This window comes from Schistocerca americana, chromosome 2 (assembly GCF_021461395.2).
Source record: "Schistocerca americana isolate TAMUIC-IGC-003095 chromosome 2, iqSchAmer2.1, whole genome shotgun sequence".
NCBI lineage: Eukaryota > Metazoa > Arthropoda > Insecta > Orthoptera > Acrididae > Schistocerca > Schistocerca americana.
The window spans coordinates 934297972-934314965 of record NC_060120.1 but is presented as its reverse complement, the minus strand read 5'-3'; the positions used below and the strand labels follow the sequence as shown (position 1 = coordinate 934314965).

At 44.4% G+C, this 16994-nt stretch overlaps 1 protein-coding gene across 1 annotated transcript in view; it reads right to left on the bottom strand.

The window, feature by feature from the left end:
• Positions 1 to 15336, bottom strand: part of LOC124596016 (formin-like protein 20) — a 45776-nt gene extending 30440 nt beyond the window's left edge. Inside the window, exon 1 of the mRNA XM_047134970.1 lies at positions 15185 to 15336. Coding sequence (XP_046990926.1) covers positions 15185 to 15202 — 18 coding nt within the window. The 5' untranslated portion in view covers positions 15203 to 15336. The remainder of the gene's footprint in view (positions 1 to 15184) is intronic.
• Between the last annotated feature and the right edge of the window lie 1658 nt (positions 15337 to 16994).

Sequence of the window (16994 nt, the reverse complement as noted above, 5' to 3'; positions counted from 1 at the left end):
AAAAGACTATTGCTGTCACTATTAATGTTTCCCTTCTTATCAATATTCGCTTTGTGAAAGGCACTTGTAAGAAAACAATTATACTGGGGTTCTACAGTCACGGTTTCTATAAATCATCAACTAAAGCGATAAAAAATCGGTATAAGCAAAGTGAAACGTTTTGTGTGATATTTTCTTCTTTTTAAGGAGTCTCTGCCAGGCACCAAACAGAATAACGGGGTTAGCAGCAAACAGGGCTGTTACCGCGAGCGCTGGTGCGTGCAGTATGGGACATGTGTAACAGCAGTCGTGCGCCGTGAAGGATCATAAAACGCGGTAGAAACTGCGGAAGGAAAGGGAAAGAATGCCGCCGGCCGTGGCCAGCACGCCGCTGCACGCGTGCGCGATGGCTGCAGCGATACGGCAGACACTGGACAACCGCCAGGCACTTGCAGACAAGGGACAGAGTGGCTGGAGGGCGGATATCCGGACGCGAGAGAAGGGCTGCGCAGTGTAAACAGTCGGGAGGGGTGGACATCTGTGACGTCTGTTCCTTTAGTAACCACGACGAAGTGTTCTGGAGATTTTTGTGCATTTCAGCTGCCACGCGCTGAAATAAATACTAAAGCTCTGACGCAGCATCGAGGTTTGCAGTAGAACGAGATTCACCTCTACATTAAGTTAAAACTCAGTTGTCTATCCTCCCGAACGGCCTGACGCCGTTTTCTAGCTTTTTTTGTACTGTGTCAATTTCCTCCTATCAGCATACACTCCACACTCTGTGAGAACAGGAGTCTATAACACATAAACTGTTGTTTGTCATACTCCTTATTTTTTCCCGTTAGCCGGCCTGGGTGGCCGAGCGGTTCTAGGGTCTACAGTCTGGAACCACGCGACCGCTACGGTCGCAGGTTAGAATCCTGCCTCGGGCATGGATGTGTGTGATGTCGTTGGTTAGTTAGGTTTAAGTAGTTCTAAGTCTAGGGGACTGATGACCTTAGATGTTAAGTCCCATGGTGCTCAGAGCCATTTTTGAACCAATAACGGGAAAAAAATGATTCAAATGGCTCTGAGCACTATGGGACTCAACTGCTGTGGTCATTACTCCCCTAGAACTTAGAACTACTTAAACCTAACTAACCTAAGGACATCACACACACCCATGCCCGAGGCAGGATTCGAACCTGCAACCGTAGCAGCAGCGCGGCTCCGGACTGGAGCGCCTAGAACCGCACGGCCAGCGAGGCCGGCTATAATGGGAAAAAAATGGTTCAAATGGCTCTGAGCACTATGGGACTTAACATCTAAGGTCATCAGTCCCCTAGACTTAGAACTACTTAAACATAACTAACCTAAGGACATCACACACATCCATGCCTGAGGCAGGATTCGAACCTGCGACCGTAGCGGTCTCGCGGTTCCAGACTGAAGCGCCTAGAACCGCACGCCCGCACCGGCCGGCAGGAATGTCTCACTCCCACAGTATAATCATTTTAACACTATGCCGTCCGACGACACCACAGTGGTGTCGTACGCGAAATAGCGGTCAACAGCCGGCGACACCACAGTGGTGTCGTGAGCATAGCATCGCTCAGTGACCGGCGACAGCACTTTAGTGTCTTTTGCATTCTGTTGGTGTTTCGTTTAGGTAACAATAAGTTACACACGTGAACAAGTTTTTGTTTTTATCAAGGGAGACGAAAGAGACGATACGATTATTTACGATGAATACGCGGACGTCTTGTCTGACTTTCCGGACGACTTGGCCGATTGGGAAGAAGACATTGGATATCAAAGAAATGGAAGTGAAGCAGAATCGTCGGAAGGTAAGGAAATACGTTCAAGAAGAATTCGGCGAGCTCTACGGTTGCCAAGTGATTCGGATGAATCAGACGAAAAAGACAGTGGACAGTTGTCATACTTTGATTTACCGAGGACCAATAATAAATTGGAAGGATCTCCGGGTGCAAACATATTTCCCACAGGTACACAGAGCGTCGGAGATATCGTAGAATTATATATTGGGAACGATGTATTTGAATATATTAGCAACGAAACCAAATACTACAGTCAAAATTGCAACAGAAGGAAACTGGATAAAAAATGCCAAATTTGTCGGCTTTAGGGGACCGGAACGTAGAAAATGGTTTAGGCTTGTCGTCCTTACGGGATTTGTAAAATAACTATGGATCGATGACTATTGGTCAACGAATCCGTTGATAGACAAACCGATATTTCGTAAAACGATGTCCCGCAACCGATTCAGACAAATATTTTCATTTTTTCTTTTTCCCGACAAAAACAATGAACCGAATAATGCCGACCGACTTTACAAAGTGCAATTCGCAACTGATTATTTTTCCAAAAAGTTTAAAGAAACTTTTAATTTAGGTCAAAACATCACAATTGAAGAAGGACGGTTAAATTTTAAAGTTTACAATGCGTCGAAAATTACGAAATATGGCATAGTCATTCGGATGCTGTGTGATTCAAGTACGGGATACCTCATTTAAGATATATTCCGGCGCTGGACAGCCTTTAACAAAGACAGGGATGGAACTATTGACACCTTCTTACGGGAAGTGGCATCACCTCTACAATTTCATGAAAGTGGGGGAACAGGGTTGGGAGCTTATGAAAACTAACGATGAGATGAGTATAACTTAACAATTTATAATCTCCCGATAATGTCAAGAAAGGCCGGTGACAAGCCAACTAATCCGAATTAGCGTTGCCGGCGCCAAGCGAATCAACTTGTACGAGACGTGCGGACGGCAAAGTGTTAAAAACGACTGTAGGCTGTCAATTTTATTATACAAAGTGATTTTGTTGCATCGTGTACATATTTTCACATTACTGGCCAGTTTCGGCCTTTGGCCATTTTAAATATGACAAATACTTCATCGTCGCTCTGTATCTGAAAATGGTCAAAGACCGAAACAGGCCAGTGTGGTTAAATATATACATGGTGAAATAAAGGTACTTTGTATAACTAAACTGACAGCCTACGGTGGTTTTTAAAGTGATTTCATTATTTGGGTGTATTAATTTTGGTTGAATTTATCGAGGCGTTACAGAATTATGATGACAAGCCACCCCCCTTCCATCTGTACACCTTTTTGAATTTGTACGACTAATGTTGGCGATCTACGGCGATCGTTGCAGGTCTGAAGACAGAATATTATGCTGTTCCAGGCAAAAGTGTTGTTAAACATGGGACTGCACAGCAGAGAACCCCTACGTCTTCCCATGTTGACCTGATAACATCCTGACATCCTAAACTGAGACTGCAATGGGCACGAGATCATCAACATCGGACCACGGAGCAATGGAAACACGTGACATGATCGGATGAATCACGTTTCTTGTTGCACCAAGTCAATGGTCGTGAATGGATACACAGTCAACCAGGCGAACGGCTGCTGCAAACATGTAGCACAGAACAAATGCAGGCCGGTTGGGAGGAGAGGGGACAGTATTATGCATCGAAGAGGTGTCGAAGGCGTTTCCTAATTCCCAGGTGCTAGAGAAACCGCCAGGCTGAATTGGGTCGAGGTTTGGATAGGTATATTTGTAACGTCCTCACCGAAGTTGCGTGGGTGGCACAGAGGGTGTCGCCGAGCTGAGGGGTACTACAGAGATCCTTTGCCGATTTATTCACGCACATATTAAGGTTGCACTCCTACACGATCACGCCACTGGAGGGTGGAAAACAGGAGGATAGAAAAAGCATAAATACCCTTTGTAGCTTCGGATCGCGATCAAATTTTGTTGAATGGTTTTGAACCATCCCTTGTGGCTCCAACCTGTAGACCAGAACAATCACTGAGGTCTCGCTGCACTCCAAAGTGGTGCCATCACTTTCAATAGGGGTGCGGCCCCACAATGTCCTTATAGAAGGGTTGGAAAGTTCGAGAGTGACAGCAGTGTCAAAGGTTGTCAAGAATATCTTCTTGTTGCCCATCGCACTACGAAATGTCGAAGCAACGCCCCAGGGAGAGTGTTGGTTCCGTTGACGCCCTTTATGGAACCCCCTAAGGCCTTTTCGTGTCGATTCTGATCGAGGATGTGTCGGAATTGTTTTTCTCCGCCACCCACAAGAAAACTGCGTGATTTCAACTCCAGGCGTCACGGCTCTGACCCCCTTGGCAGAGACGTCAAAAGGGGTGAAATGTGGGTAAGAGAGGCTGTGACAACCTTCTAATCATGTGACACGTCCGCGGTAGCGTTGGGTGGTATTATGGCAAAATTTGGTGCCAATATTACATCGTTAACCCACCTTACATCTCACATGAACTTCTGAGCTCTGAGCTTTTTTTACGTGTGTCGACACCTCGCTGCTTGAAATGATTCCAAGCCCGAGGATTACGTCACAGGAGGTCGTGCTTGTGCACCGTCACAGAGGAAGGTCATTGGCACCTTTGACACAGATTTTAAACTTATGTGTCATCATGGGATACAATTGAGGAGCATTTAATTCTGCTGCGCAATGTAGTTCCATTTAAAAAAGTGGGTGTCACAATTCGGATGCTAGAAGCATTAAACACTACTCGCAGATCTCATATCCGTCACCTCATCAAACGGCCGCTTTCCTCTTAGTTGGAGGTGATGAACGTGGTTGGGTGACGGAGGAAAATGTTCAAATGTATGTGAATTCCTAAGGGACCAAACTGCTGAGGTCATCGGTCGCAGACTTACACACTACTTAAACTAACTTATGCTAAGATCAACACATACAGCCATGCCCGAGGGAGGGCTCGTAGTGATGTAGGATGTAAGACGGTAAGGGGGGTGGGGGGGTGGGGGGGGGGGGGGGAGCCTGCTGCTGGGCTAGCCGGTAAGCTGCCGGCACAGAGAATGAGTTAGCTTATGTTGACGTAGCGCTCTACGAATTTTGTGACGTCACTTCCTACTATTTAAAGATGATGAGCCAGTTCATTACGCGAAACATAAAAGTAGTTCAGCGATATTTCGTCAACATACCGCGTAATGTAGAACGAATACGAAGCAAGAGCGCTCCCTATGTCACGAGCTCTAGTGCCGCAAAATGTAAGACGCCATATTGTATTTGTCCTGTTCAATTGAGGCCTATATTCGGTGGGTCTTACGTTTTACCTTAGATCCCATGAATATATGCTGTTTCCTAGCCACCAGCACATTGAACGTCTCTAGAATGAATTGTTATTGCTACGATTTGTAGCAATCAAACGACGGGAAACATCATATTGGTCGTTAAAGAATTTTCGTATATAGTTATTATCGTGTTATAAGTAGGAATTTTACGCGTATCCATTTTCGTGAACAAACTGTATTTTTTGCTAGCCAAAGAGCGAAAAATTACGTAAATCAGTTCGTCCCGTGTGCCGAAGGCGCTGTTTCTCGTGACGTTGGACATCCCGTTTGCGTGTACGTCAATGTCAGTTGCCCCGTCCCATATGCCGACGGCTGTAGGCAGCAAACACGAAACAATAAGCTGGCAGACTGGCATTTAGATGGCGTCGACTGCATCCACACCTGTCACGACGACACTATAGAGACTGTTAGAGGCAGTCACCTCAAAGAAAACATATTCAGACAATATACGAATTTCGATAAGTAAGTATTGACACGTCCGTTACATATCAGAATAACGACAGTTATTTCACGAGGTTTCTGTTCGTAGAAAAAGCGTTCGACAGTGCCAAATGGTTCCACATCTTTGAAATTCGGAGGCAAATAGGAGTAAGCTATAGGTGAATACGGCAACAGCCATACTACAGTGGATACACCGGTTCCCGTGGAATCACCGAAGTTAAGCGCTGTCTGGCACGGCCGGCAGTTTGATGGGTAACCATCCAGCGGCCATGTGCTGTTGCCATTTTTCGGGGTGCACTCAGCCTCGTGATGCCAATTGAGAAGCTACTCGACCGAATAGTAGCGGCTCCGGTCAAAGAAAACCATCATAACAACCGGGAGAGCGGTGTGCTGACCACACGCCCCTCCTATCCGCATCCTCAACTGACGATGACTTGGCGGTCGGATGGTCCCGATGGGCCACTTGTGGCCTGAAGACGGAGTGCTTTATAGGCGAATACGGGTACATGAGCAGGTACAAAAACCTAGAGGGAACGATAAGAATAGGATACCAAGGACCAAGTGTTCGGATTAAAAGGGTAAAAGTCAGAGATGCAGTCTTTCGCGTCTGCTGTTTAATCTCTACATCGAAGAAGCAATGACGGAAACAAAAGAAAAATTATCAGTAGTGGGATTAAAATTCAGCGTGACAGGATATCAGTGATTAAATTTCCTGATGAAATTTCTATCCTGATTAAAAGTATAGAACAGTCTAATGAGTACAGAATATGGATCGCGGGTGAACCGAAAAAAGACGAAAGTAACGAGGAGTAACAGCAATGAGATTAGCATTAAACGTAACACCAAGATGGGTGACTCCGAATTAGACTGCGTCTGGCTCAACTGCCGGATTCGTCTGTCAACTGGACACCACTTCGGTGACTTGCGAGTGTCTAATCTACGATAGTTCCGCTACGAAGGGGGACCTACAGTTTACGTGGAATGCGAACCATGTGACGTTGCTGGGACTTCGTACATCGTCGATAGGTGAAAGCTAGATCGAAGGCAGGCCAAAAATAGCGTATATGGGCCGATATTCGATCCCAAGACCATTCTGTTTCCAGGCACAAGTTTTGCGTCCAGACCACAAGGGCCGACATCGATTAAATGAAGTGAGGTAGTCCTGTTAACTTTGAGCTAAAAATCACAGGATCGAAGGAGTAAGGAGGACATGAAAGGAAGACTAGCACATGAGAAGACGACATTCCTGCCGAAAAGAAGTCTGTTAGTATCGACCATCGACCTTAATTTGAGGAAGAAATTTCGGAGCATGTACGTCTGGAGCAAATCATTGTATGTAAGCGAGTAATGGACTGTGGGAAAACGGAAAAGAAGAGAATCGAAGTGTCTGAGATGTACTGCTACAGAATGACGTCCAAACTTAGGTGGACTGATAAGATAAGAAATGTGTATTTCCGAAGAATTTGTGGGGAAAGGAATATATGGAGAATAATGACAGAAGGCAGAGAGAAGATGATAGGACATCTGTGAAGACATCAATGAATAACTTCCATCGTACTAGATGGAGCTGAAGAGCGTAGAAAAATTAAAAAAAAAAAAAAAAACGGGGACTCGACTATATCTAACATATAATTGTGGACGTATGGTACAAGTGGTACTCCGAGATGGAGAGGATTGCACAGGTGAGGAAGTCATGGTGGGTCGCATTAAACCAGTCAGATGACAAAAATGTATATACAGAGTGTTTCAAAAATGGCTCTGAGCACTATGGGGCTTAACTTCTGAGGTCATCAGTCCCATAGAACTGAGAACTACTTCAACCTAACTAACCTAAGGACATCACACACATCCATGCCCGAGGCAGGATTCGAACCTGCGACCGTAGCGGTTGCGCGGTTCCAGATTGTAGCGCCGAGAATCGCTCGGCCACACCGGCCGGCCAGGGTGTTTAAAGTCTTTGCATTATACATCTAGGGGTGATAGATTACGTCGTGTGGAACAACTTTTGTTAGAAGCAAAATGTCCGTTGACACTTTTCACCCACACTAGACATACCTTTGTACAGGTTATGCCCCTGAGAGGCGGCGGAATATAGGCACTCGGCTGTGTGAGTACACCTTGTGTGTTGCCTATAATACAATCATCTGATCCACATGAAAGGGGCTGGGCTGAGCCAAATTAAAGTTCCTGGATCGCTTCTTGCTAAAAATCTTGCTATAATTTTTTCTAGGGTGGATAGTAGGCAGCAAAGGGGTTATCAGAACGTGCTAGCGCTACGGTGGCAGGTTCGAATCCTGCCTCGGGCATGGTTGTGTGTGATGTCCTTAGGTTTCAGTAGTTCTAAGTTCTAGGGGACTGATGACCTCAGATGTTAAGTCCCATAGTGCTCAGAGCCATTGAACCAAGAACGTGCCAGTTGGCAGAAATTTCGTCGTCCTATGGCGAAAAGGCCTACTAAAGAACGTCTAGCTTCGCTGGGAAGCGTCAGCGAACATTTCGTCTCTAACAGACGTGACATGGTACACCATCCCAGGACGTTTGATGCAAAGATTTTGGAACACCGAATATACCAGTATAGCGTGGCCAAAAACAGTCTGAGAAGCTTGCAAGGGTATTGCAGACGAGGTTGTGCAGAGAAATAATTGTTAAAAAGAAATCGATACTTCTCGCCTTTTTGAGTTTTTTAGCACTGACGTTAGCCAGTCAGGTCGTTGTGCGCGCAAATTAAAGCACTTGGACAGGCTACAATGCGTAATGCGCAGACATCTGTGAGTCTACGAGTTACCACTTGTTGCAATGATCGCTTAAAATGTGCCTCTTTCGAAAGTGATAAATTTAACCCAAAAGAACACGTTTGGCGACAGTGCCTCTGGCAGGCTGCTTGAATTTGCGCTCGAGACGTTCTGATAAGTTAACGACGACGCAAAATATATTTGGACAGGGAGAAATGTTTCGAACGTTCCCATTAAACAATATTTCTCAGCAAAAGCTCCCCAGTAACGCTATTACGAGCTTTTCAGACTGTTTCTGACCACCCTATACATACGCCTGTCGATACACTGTCGTGTAGCTAGAGTCACTGGTGGCGATTCCCGTACGTGTGTCAAAACCGGCTCGCCATCCCCGTTCGGCCGGCGCGTGTCGGACGAGTGCCCCGGCGTTGCGAAACGCGCGGTGTGAAGGCCGCGGTCTGACCTTTGCTGGGAGTGTCCGCTAGCGGGCCGACCTCGCCGGCCAGGGCGTGGCTGCCCGCCATTGTGGCCACGGACTCGCGGAACTGCCTGCGATCTCCACCGGATCACCTTATTCCCCCAGCCGGCACTTTTAATAGTCCATTCTCGCCGCTCCGAGATAACGCCCGAGCCAGCGTCTCAGCTGTCTGTAAAACAATTGGAAGTATCCAGGGTCTCGACACTTCAGATGTATCCCAGAACACGGCATTTCGGTTCCGCAATTTCGCGCCCTTTTCGACGCTGATGCCCTTTCTAAAACTGCATTCTGCAGCGGAGCAGTGAACTGTAGCCGCGTGGTTCACCGAGTGCATCGGCCACGCCTTGTGCCTCCGTGAGAAAGGAGCTAAGTTGTTAATGGGCTACCCTGTTTCCCTCAGTGCAAGAGTCGAGGACAGTACCAAAACATCACGTTGAAACACGAAAGCACAGCTGTGAAAACATTATTGGCCGGGAGGTGTCATCTGGGGTTGTTCGGCGGCCTGATGCAACTCTTTCTGTTTGATGCCCTTTCGGCGACTTGCACCTCGACGCACAAGACATGGAATGATGAGGGCAACACCAACACCCAGTCCCCCTGCGACGAAGATGACCGATCCAGCTAGGAATCGAGCCTCGGACCTCCCGATTCACAGGCAGCGATGCTAACCACTTTCTTCAAATGGTTCAAATGGTTTTAAGCACCATGAATTAACATCTGAGGTCATCAGTCCCCTAGACTTAGAATTACTTAAACCTAATTAACCTAAGGACATCACACACATCCATGCCCGATGCAGGATTCGAACTTACGACCGTAGCAGCAACGCGGTTCCAGACTGAAGCGCTTAAAACCGCTCGGCCCCAGCGGCCGGCCCACTTTCTTCCCCTTTTCATTTTATTCGTCATTGTTCTTGACGTTTGGTCTGGGTCTGGGTGGAAAACACATGGCACCTCTTCAAGTTCATCGTTGAGTACTTCACTCAGTTTTTTTTTTTTTTTTTTGTTACAGACGACAAAAAAAATGGCTCTGTGCACTATGGGACTTAACTTCTGAGGTCATCAGTCCCCTAGAACTACTTAAACCTAATTAAACTAAGGACATCACACACATCCATGCCCGAGGCAGGATTCGAACCTGCGCCCGGTTCCATACTGTAGCGCCTAGAACCGCTCGGCCACTCCGGCCGGCTACAGACGACAGCCAGCCCTCTGACCAAACACGCTGATCTGCCGTGCTGGCCACTAGACTATGATCTGTGGACTAGCACTCTATCACTGGAAGATATTATAATTCCTAGTATTTCTTTAAGAATGTATCATCGTGCTACCATACAGGTGAACTGACTAAAAGCCATTGTACCCAATGTAACTGTCGATTAAATATCTGTGTTGTAAGGCCATACAGATTGGACGGACCGTGGTGGCGCTGTGGTTAGCACACTGGACTCGCATTCAGGAGGATGAAGGTTCAATCACGCGTCCGCCCATCCCGATTTAGTTTTTTGTTTGACTTCCCTAAATCGCTTCAGGCAAATACCGGTATGATTTCTTTGAAAGGGCACGAACGACTTTCTTCCCCATCATCCCCTAATCCGATGGGACCGATAACCTCGCTGCTTGGTCCTCTCCCACGAATAAACCAACCAACCGATAAGCAATGGAACGAGCACGTAAGGACGGTAGTAAGAAACGCCAATGGTAGATTTTGGTTTATTCGGAGAACTTTAGGGAAAGTGTGGTTCATCTGTAAAGGAGACCGCGTATGGAACACTATACGACCCATTCTTGAGTATTTCTCGAGTGTTTGGGATTCCCTTCAGGTCAGACTGAAGGTAGTCATCGAAGCAATTCAGAGGCGGGCTGCTAGATTTGTTAATGGTAGTTTCAATGAATACGCAAGTATTACGGAAGTGCTCCGTGAACTTAGGTTGTAAACCCAGGGTGGAAGACTACGTTCTTTTCGCGGAACACTATTGGGAAAATATAGAAAACCTGTATATAAAGCCGACTGCAGAACGGTTGCATTGCCGCCAATGCACATTTCTCGTAAAGACCAGGAAAGTAAAAGAAGTTAGGGTAGTACAGAAGCGTACAGGCAATCGTTTGTCCCTCGCTCTGTTTGCGACTTTATCAACTTCTCTAAACATTTTCATTTGTTATTCGCTTTGACGAACATTCTATACGTAAGACATGAGTTCATATGCATTCCAGCTTACTTACGGAAATTTCGTTTACAGAAACGTGCATCGTAACACAATTCATCATTTTATTAAACTTACATAAATATCCAGAAATGAGATATGTTTTTCAATGTAAAGGTACAAGAAATGAAATGTCTACACATTATACTTTTATAAAGTCATAAATCTATAGCTCTTAAAACCATTTTCCTTAATACATTACAGATCAGTCCGAACACTATAGACTTGCTTCAGTAACTACTCTGCTGAAAAAAAATTTCACCTGAAGTAACAGATCAAAGTGGTACAGAGGTACTCCGAAGGTAGTGTTCAGGAGATAATGATGAAGAAAGACCGATCCTGCAAGAAATTTGCTTGCCGAGAAATGGATTCCAGGCCTCTCTTCATATACTGAATGCGAGAAAAAAAGGTACTCTCAAATGGTAAGATGGGAATTACAAGATAGAGAGAAGTGATGAAAGAAATTCTCAGTTCTAGTTCCTGAGCATTACGTTAGGTAAAAATAAAACAATAATGACAATAATAATAATAGCAGAAATAGTGCTTATATTCAGAAAGCTGCAAATCTCAAAAACATTTACATTCGCGACTCTCACAAGCCAAGCTGAATTTGGGAGTATTGTTTTACAGACTGCGTGGTTCGTTTTTCAAATTTCTTCTTTTGTTTTTCGAATATAGACACTGTTCCGAATAAGACTTGCTGCGACACTTGTGCAAAATGCAGCGTTTCTGCACGCATTTGACGAGCTGTCTGCATGTCGAGTCCTTTGTCCAGGACACGACTACTCTGACTGGCCACTCCAGGAGGCGAACCACTTTTCCTTTCACTCGATGGCTCGGTTCCACGTCCTCGCTCATAACGGTAGCCGCTGACCGACGAGGGCGGTTGACGATAACTCAGCAACGCAGCAAATGCACCGTTACTTCTAGCAAATGTTTTTTCTTTTACTCGGAGCAAATGTTTTTTCTTCCTCCTTTTACCTATGAACGCGACCTGAGAAATTGATTCTATGCAAGAAACCTGTATACCCAAGCTATTTAGATTCATTTTCTGCCAGCTCGTATTCGTTAGGGGCTGGAGGCAGAGAGGGGGGGAGGGGGGGGGGGGAGGGAACAGAGAGTATAGGAATCTAAGAGAAGCAACAGATTTCTTCGCTTAAATTTCGTACGAGCTCCAGTGAGCAAGATGTCCAAACAAAGTAGTCTGTAAAATGCTTTTAACACTTTTTATTCAAAATTGTCTTGATCCCACTGGATGGACTTACAACACTTTGCAGGTTTCTGCTCTTACAAGTCATCATCAGAACCAATATCTTGTTAGGAAAGTAACACACCAAACACAATGCCCATCTTGGTCACTTGAGGTCAACTAATTAGTCAATGTTAAGTGACTGATATAGGCACCAGATGAGGTCAAGTTACCCAGATGGTCACTAGGCGACAGTACGACGTGCAATCAAGAAAATTCTAAGTAAAAATAACCATATTTTCCAAAATATGTCACATACTTAAATCTATTACAGTAATAGCATCGCTTTTGTGGCCGCCACAGAAAGCCCAATCCTGGTGCAACTGACCACTGTGCAATACTCTGCCAATGATGTCATTTGGGGATTGAGCAGCTAGCACTCGATCTAGTAGCTTCTCAGTTGGCATCAAGAGGCTGAGTTCAACCCATTCCAGTTCTCCCACCAACGAAACATCTCTGGCTGAACTAGGAACGGGTTCCCCCGAATGGCAGTCTGCCACGATGATAACTCAGCTAGAGAAGCGGACATACTTCAACGTAACAGTGACATATTTATTTGAATTCGTTTTTTTTATATTTTGTCTGTTACATTTAACTAAAGAGTAGTGTTGATCTACTTAACACTGGAAAATAATTGCTATTGTTCCTATATCTTTCCTCCCCAAGCGCCATCGTTCTTACGAAATGTTCTAGTCCCACAGTCGTCCACAATATAGCAGAAAAAAAATTCCGCACATACGTGCCTTACTTGTGTGCAGCTAGAGTTTACATACGTCCGCGGTGTTAATACTGACGGATTTGACCTTACATTGACTGCTCATGTTGCTTCGAGTGATACGCCGAGTTATTTTGCAATCTACACTCACATTCTATATATTTGTTAGGTTCACAATTCTAGCAAAATAATGCGAATAACTTGTAACTTACGTACACTAGAATTTCTGCCTGAGGGGACGCAGTGATCGTATGGTAAAGAGTTTTTTAATTCTCTATTTCAACCTCAGTCACACACATGATTACATAACTGGTTTTGACTCCTTAGCAAGTATCCATTACGCACAAACTCGCTTAAGTTGTACTGTGGCGAATTACTATGCAACATATTCAGATCATCTGATGATATATTTTTAGGAATTGTAAAGCGAATATGAAACCATTTGAATGACGTGAGGTTGATTAAATTACAATACAATATTTCATATTGTAATTGTTTCACTCAGCCCCAGTATCATAGTCCTGCATTGTTTCTCGCTCATAACGGCGCATTTTCAGTGGAAATAATGCATTTGCCTAACTAAGTGCAATCGAGATATATAACAACGCTACCAATAAAACACAAAACTTAATGAATGTGTTGTCCAAGTATTTCAAATACAACTATCTTTCGATACTGTGAATTGCGATAAATATTTGCCTCTTGTATGTGGGACAAAAGCACACTAGGGCTGTCATGACGGTATGAGCCATGTTATCTGATGGCTCTCCAGCTTTGCTGTTCGGGTCTGTCTTCCATGATCGTGGGAGGTGGTGCAGTGGTTCACACACTGGACTTGCACTCTGGAGGGTCTCGGTTCAGATCCCCGTCCAGCCATTCTGATTTACGTTTCCGTAAATCAGTTAAGGCAAATGACGAAATGGTTCGTTTGAAGAGGACAGAGCCGATTTCCTTCCCCATTCTTCATCATACTGAGCTTGAGTCTTTGATGGCCCTGTAATCGACGAGACGTCAAATATTAATCTTTGTTCTCTAATTTTTGTTTTCTTCGAACGCCCTCTTCAAATATCAACATGTTTTTCCACTGAGAAACTGAGCAGGAAAATAATTTCATAGTAAGTAGATAAATCGCATCTGAATGCTTATACGATTTGTTTGTATATAAATTTCAACAGGCTGGTAAGGATAACAGGAGGTAATGTGAAATGGTCGTTAACACAATGAAATTTAGAAAACGAATGCAGTTGCTTCATAAATATTAAGTACCAAGAAACCAAAAGAGGAATCTGAACGTTTCATTTCGAAAATTCATGTACAGTTACTATATATATTTCTGCATCGAGCCAGGATATCATTGGGAAAGCTGTTGGCATGCAAAAAATCTGCTCTAACGGAACCTAGTGAAACTCAGCTCGTTCTATTAGAGCATATGATCCATAGGGCGGTAGATTATGAGCTTCCAGTTGACGCCGTATTTCTTGACGGAAGGCATTAGATATGTAATAGAAGAGCGTACGCTTTCGCGGGAGTACCCGTTTTTAATAAATTCGTTCTGGATGTGTGACAATGTCATGGTCTAATAACGCTACCAACGTTCCGGCCGCTATGGAAGAAAGCCATCATCAGGGTGATGACTTGTGTAGCCATATCATGACGAAGACCGTCTTCAATAGCCGATGGTCACACAACCAGAAGGATTTTACTGAAAAAAAGAAAACCCTTCCATACATTTCCGCATTGTTACTTACTGGACAAAATCGAGCTTATGGATATCGGAGAGCTATGTATTTTGTACATATTACCATGCAGAACACTTCGTTCGTAAGGGGGGCGAAGACAGCAGGTAGCCCTTTCCACACTTTCTTCGCCACTACAGTCCACAACTGTAAACACGGCTCCAGAGTCTTACGCATAATAGCACTACTCTTCCCACGTGACTTCGGACTTATCAATAATCGGTTTGCGATCGTTTTTACAACCGTGCAATGTGGTTTGCACCGGTGATACATGTTCTTCTATTACCAACAGTAACTGAATTTTCTATGTTGCTTTGCAGAACAGGAACCATCTGTCGGCTTCCCAGGCCACCATCGATCATGGCTGAAGCATACGACCGTCGCTATAGTCATTTGGTCAACTACTTTGCCTCTGTTTTGGAAAATCTTCGGGAGCTTTGGGTGAGAATATTACTCAAAACGATTTGCAGTAACAAAAATTCTGCTCCCATTAAGAAATCACTGCAGTGGGTACTCACCAGAGCCAGGGTCCTCATGTCTGTAGCGGTGGGTGTCCGGTGGCTCTGCTTGGCGGAGCCGGTCGGTAACTTGACAGAGCAACTACTGGGCCGGCTGGCGCGGCCTCCAGCCAGTTTTATACGGGGCGCCGCCGCCGCGGCTGGGAAAAAGCAAAATGCCACCGCGGCTAGTGGGAGGGGTGCAGCCGTCCGTGTGTGTCTGTGTGCGGGTCAGACAAGGTCCGCCACTGGAGGAGAACACAAGGTCCTCTGCCGGACCGCCGACAGGCGCCGCACCGAGACCTGCTGGAGGAAGAACTGTGGGGCCGTCACGTGACTGTCCACAGTTCACACTATTCTATATGGTGTAATAAATTAGACTGTGTATCAGATACTACAATACTGTATTAGTCCGTGTATCAGATACTACACTCCTTTATTTTTCGATCAAACGTAAGCAGATAAAACCGGCAGACAAGTAACTACACGTCCGAACAGTAGTCTCGATATTCATGCTTATACAATTTTCTAATTTTCACTTTGTATTCTAGTATTCTAGGGCGTAGGTTAGATCTGTGGGAAGAGTTACAAATTTTCAAACATCTTGAGCTCAAGGACGGTAATATACTGAACGACCAGTTGAACCTTGCTTGTAGACAATATTTCGAAGGCTTTAAACCTGTACTGTTTATGGTATAACATTAATACTGGTAACCTTAGTGGTTTATTTCCTCAGGAAGCTATGATGCACCTTCAATGCTTTAAGCTCACTAACCCTTATGTAATGGTGGTTTTCTCACGATGTATGTTTGCCACTACCTCGGTCCTTATGTGATTTCGCCTGGCTCTAAAATTTTGGTTTTCCCTTTGAATGTGTATTAACAGGATCGTGTACCAGTGTTTGTAATTCTTTCTCGACAAGAGCCATTATTGTCAATTTTAAAGTTCTGACATATATACCATTTGTGGGCTTCACTAATATAGTAATGTAATTTTTTATATTTTGGCTGTATATGCCACTGGGCGTAAGTTTCTCGGCGTAAGCGCCACATGCTTTTTTGATGTATATCTACATTATTTGCACCAATTCTCCCATACTGTTATAACGGGACTGTTAATTTCCTTCCTTTTTTATTGTTACATTACCTAAGGACGTTATTAATACTGATAATTTACACGTTGCCTTTGTACTCCAATTGGCACATGTTTCTCGCCACGAGCGCCACCTGCCCTGGATTCAGAGTAACTACGCTCGCCGATTACACTCAGTTGGTCGTGAGCTCTGCAAGATCCGTGAACTATTTTATATTTACGGGACAAACCCTAATTCTAGGGCTATATTTCATTTTTGACAAATGGAGCTATGCCGACAATTGTAAAAACGGCGATGGTACATTAGTCCTTACTAATGTAAAATTGTAAGTACCAGTCGTCGTTATCATATTTCTGTAATGCAAGAGTTCTCTAATTTGTGTTAAAATTTATTCTTGGCTTAAGTTTCATACTTTTCTAATGTAAGCTATGATGTCCATTGTCCTTAGGCTACCTTCTGAAGAATACAAATTTATATTTGTCGAAACCTAGGTAAAGAATTTTTTATGTATTGCAACTGTTCGGCTGTTTATAATTTTATTATTCTAGTAGACTGATAAAGAAAGAAAGGTTTCTGACGAACAGTAATTGCAGACATGTTGGCGAAAATCTACGTGTCTAAAGATAATATCTTGAGGAACAATTTGTTCTCGTTACTATTTAATTCACTTCGTCAATGACCATCTATTGTGTAAAACACCGAAAAGAGAAAAAAAAATTAAGGTATACAAATGGATAC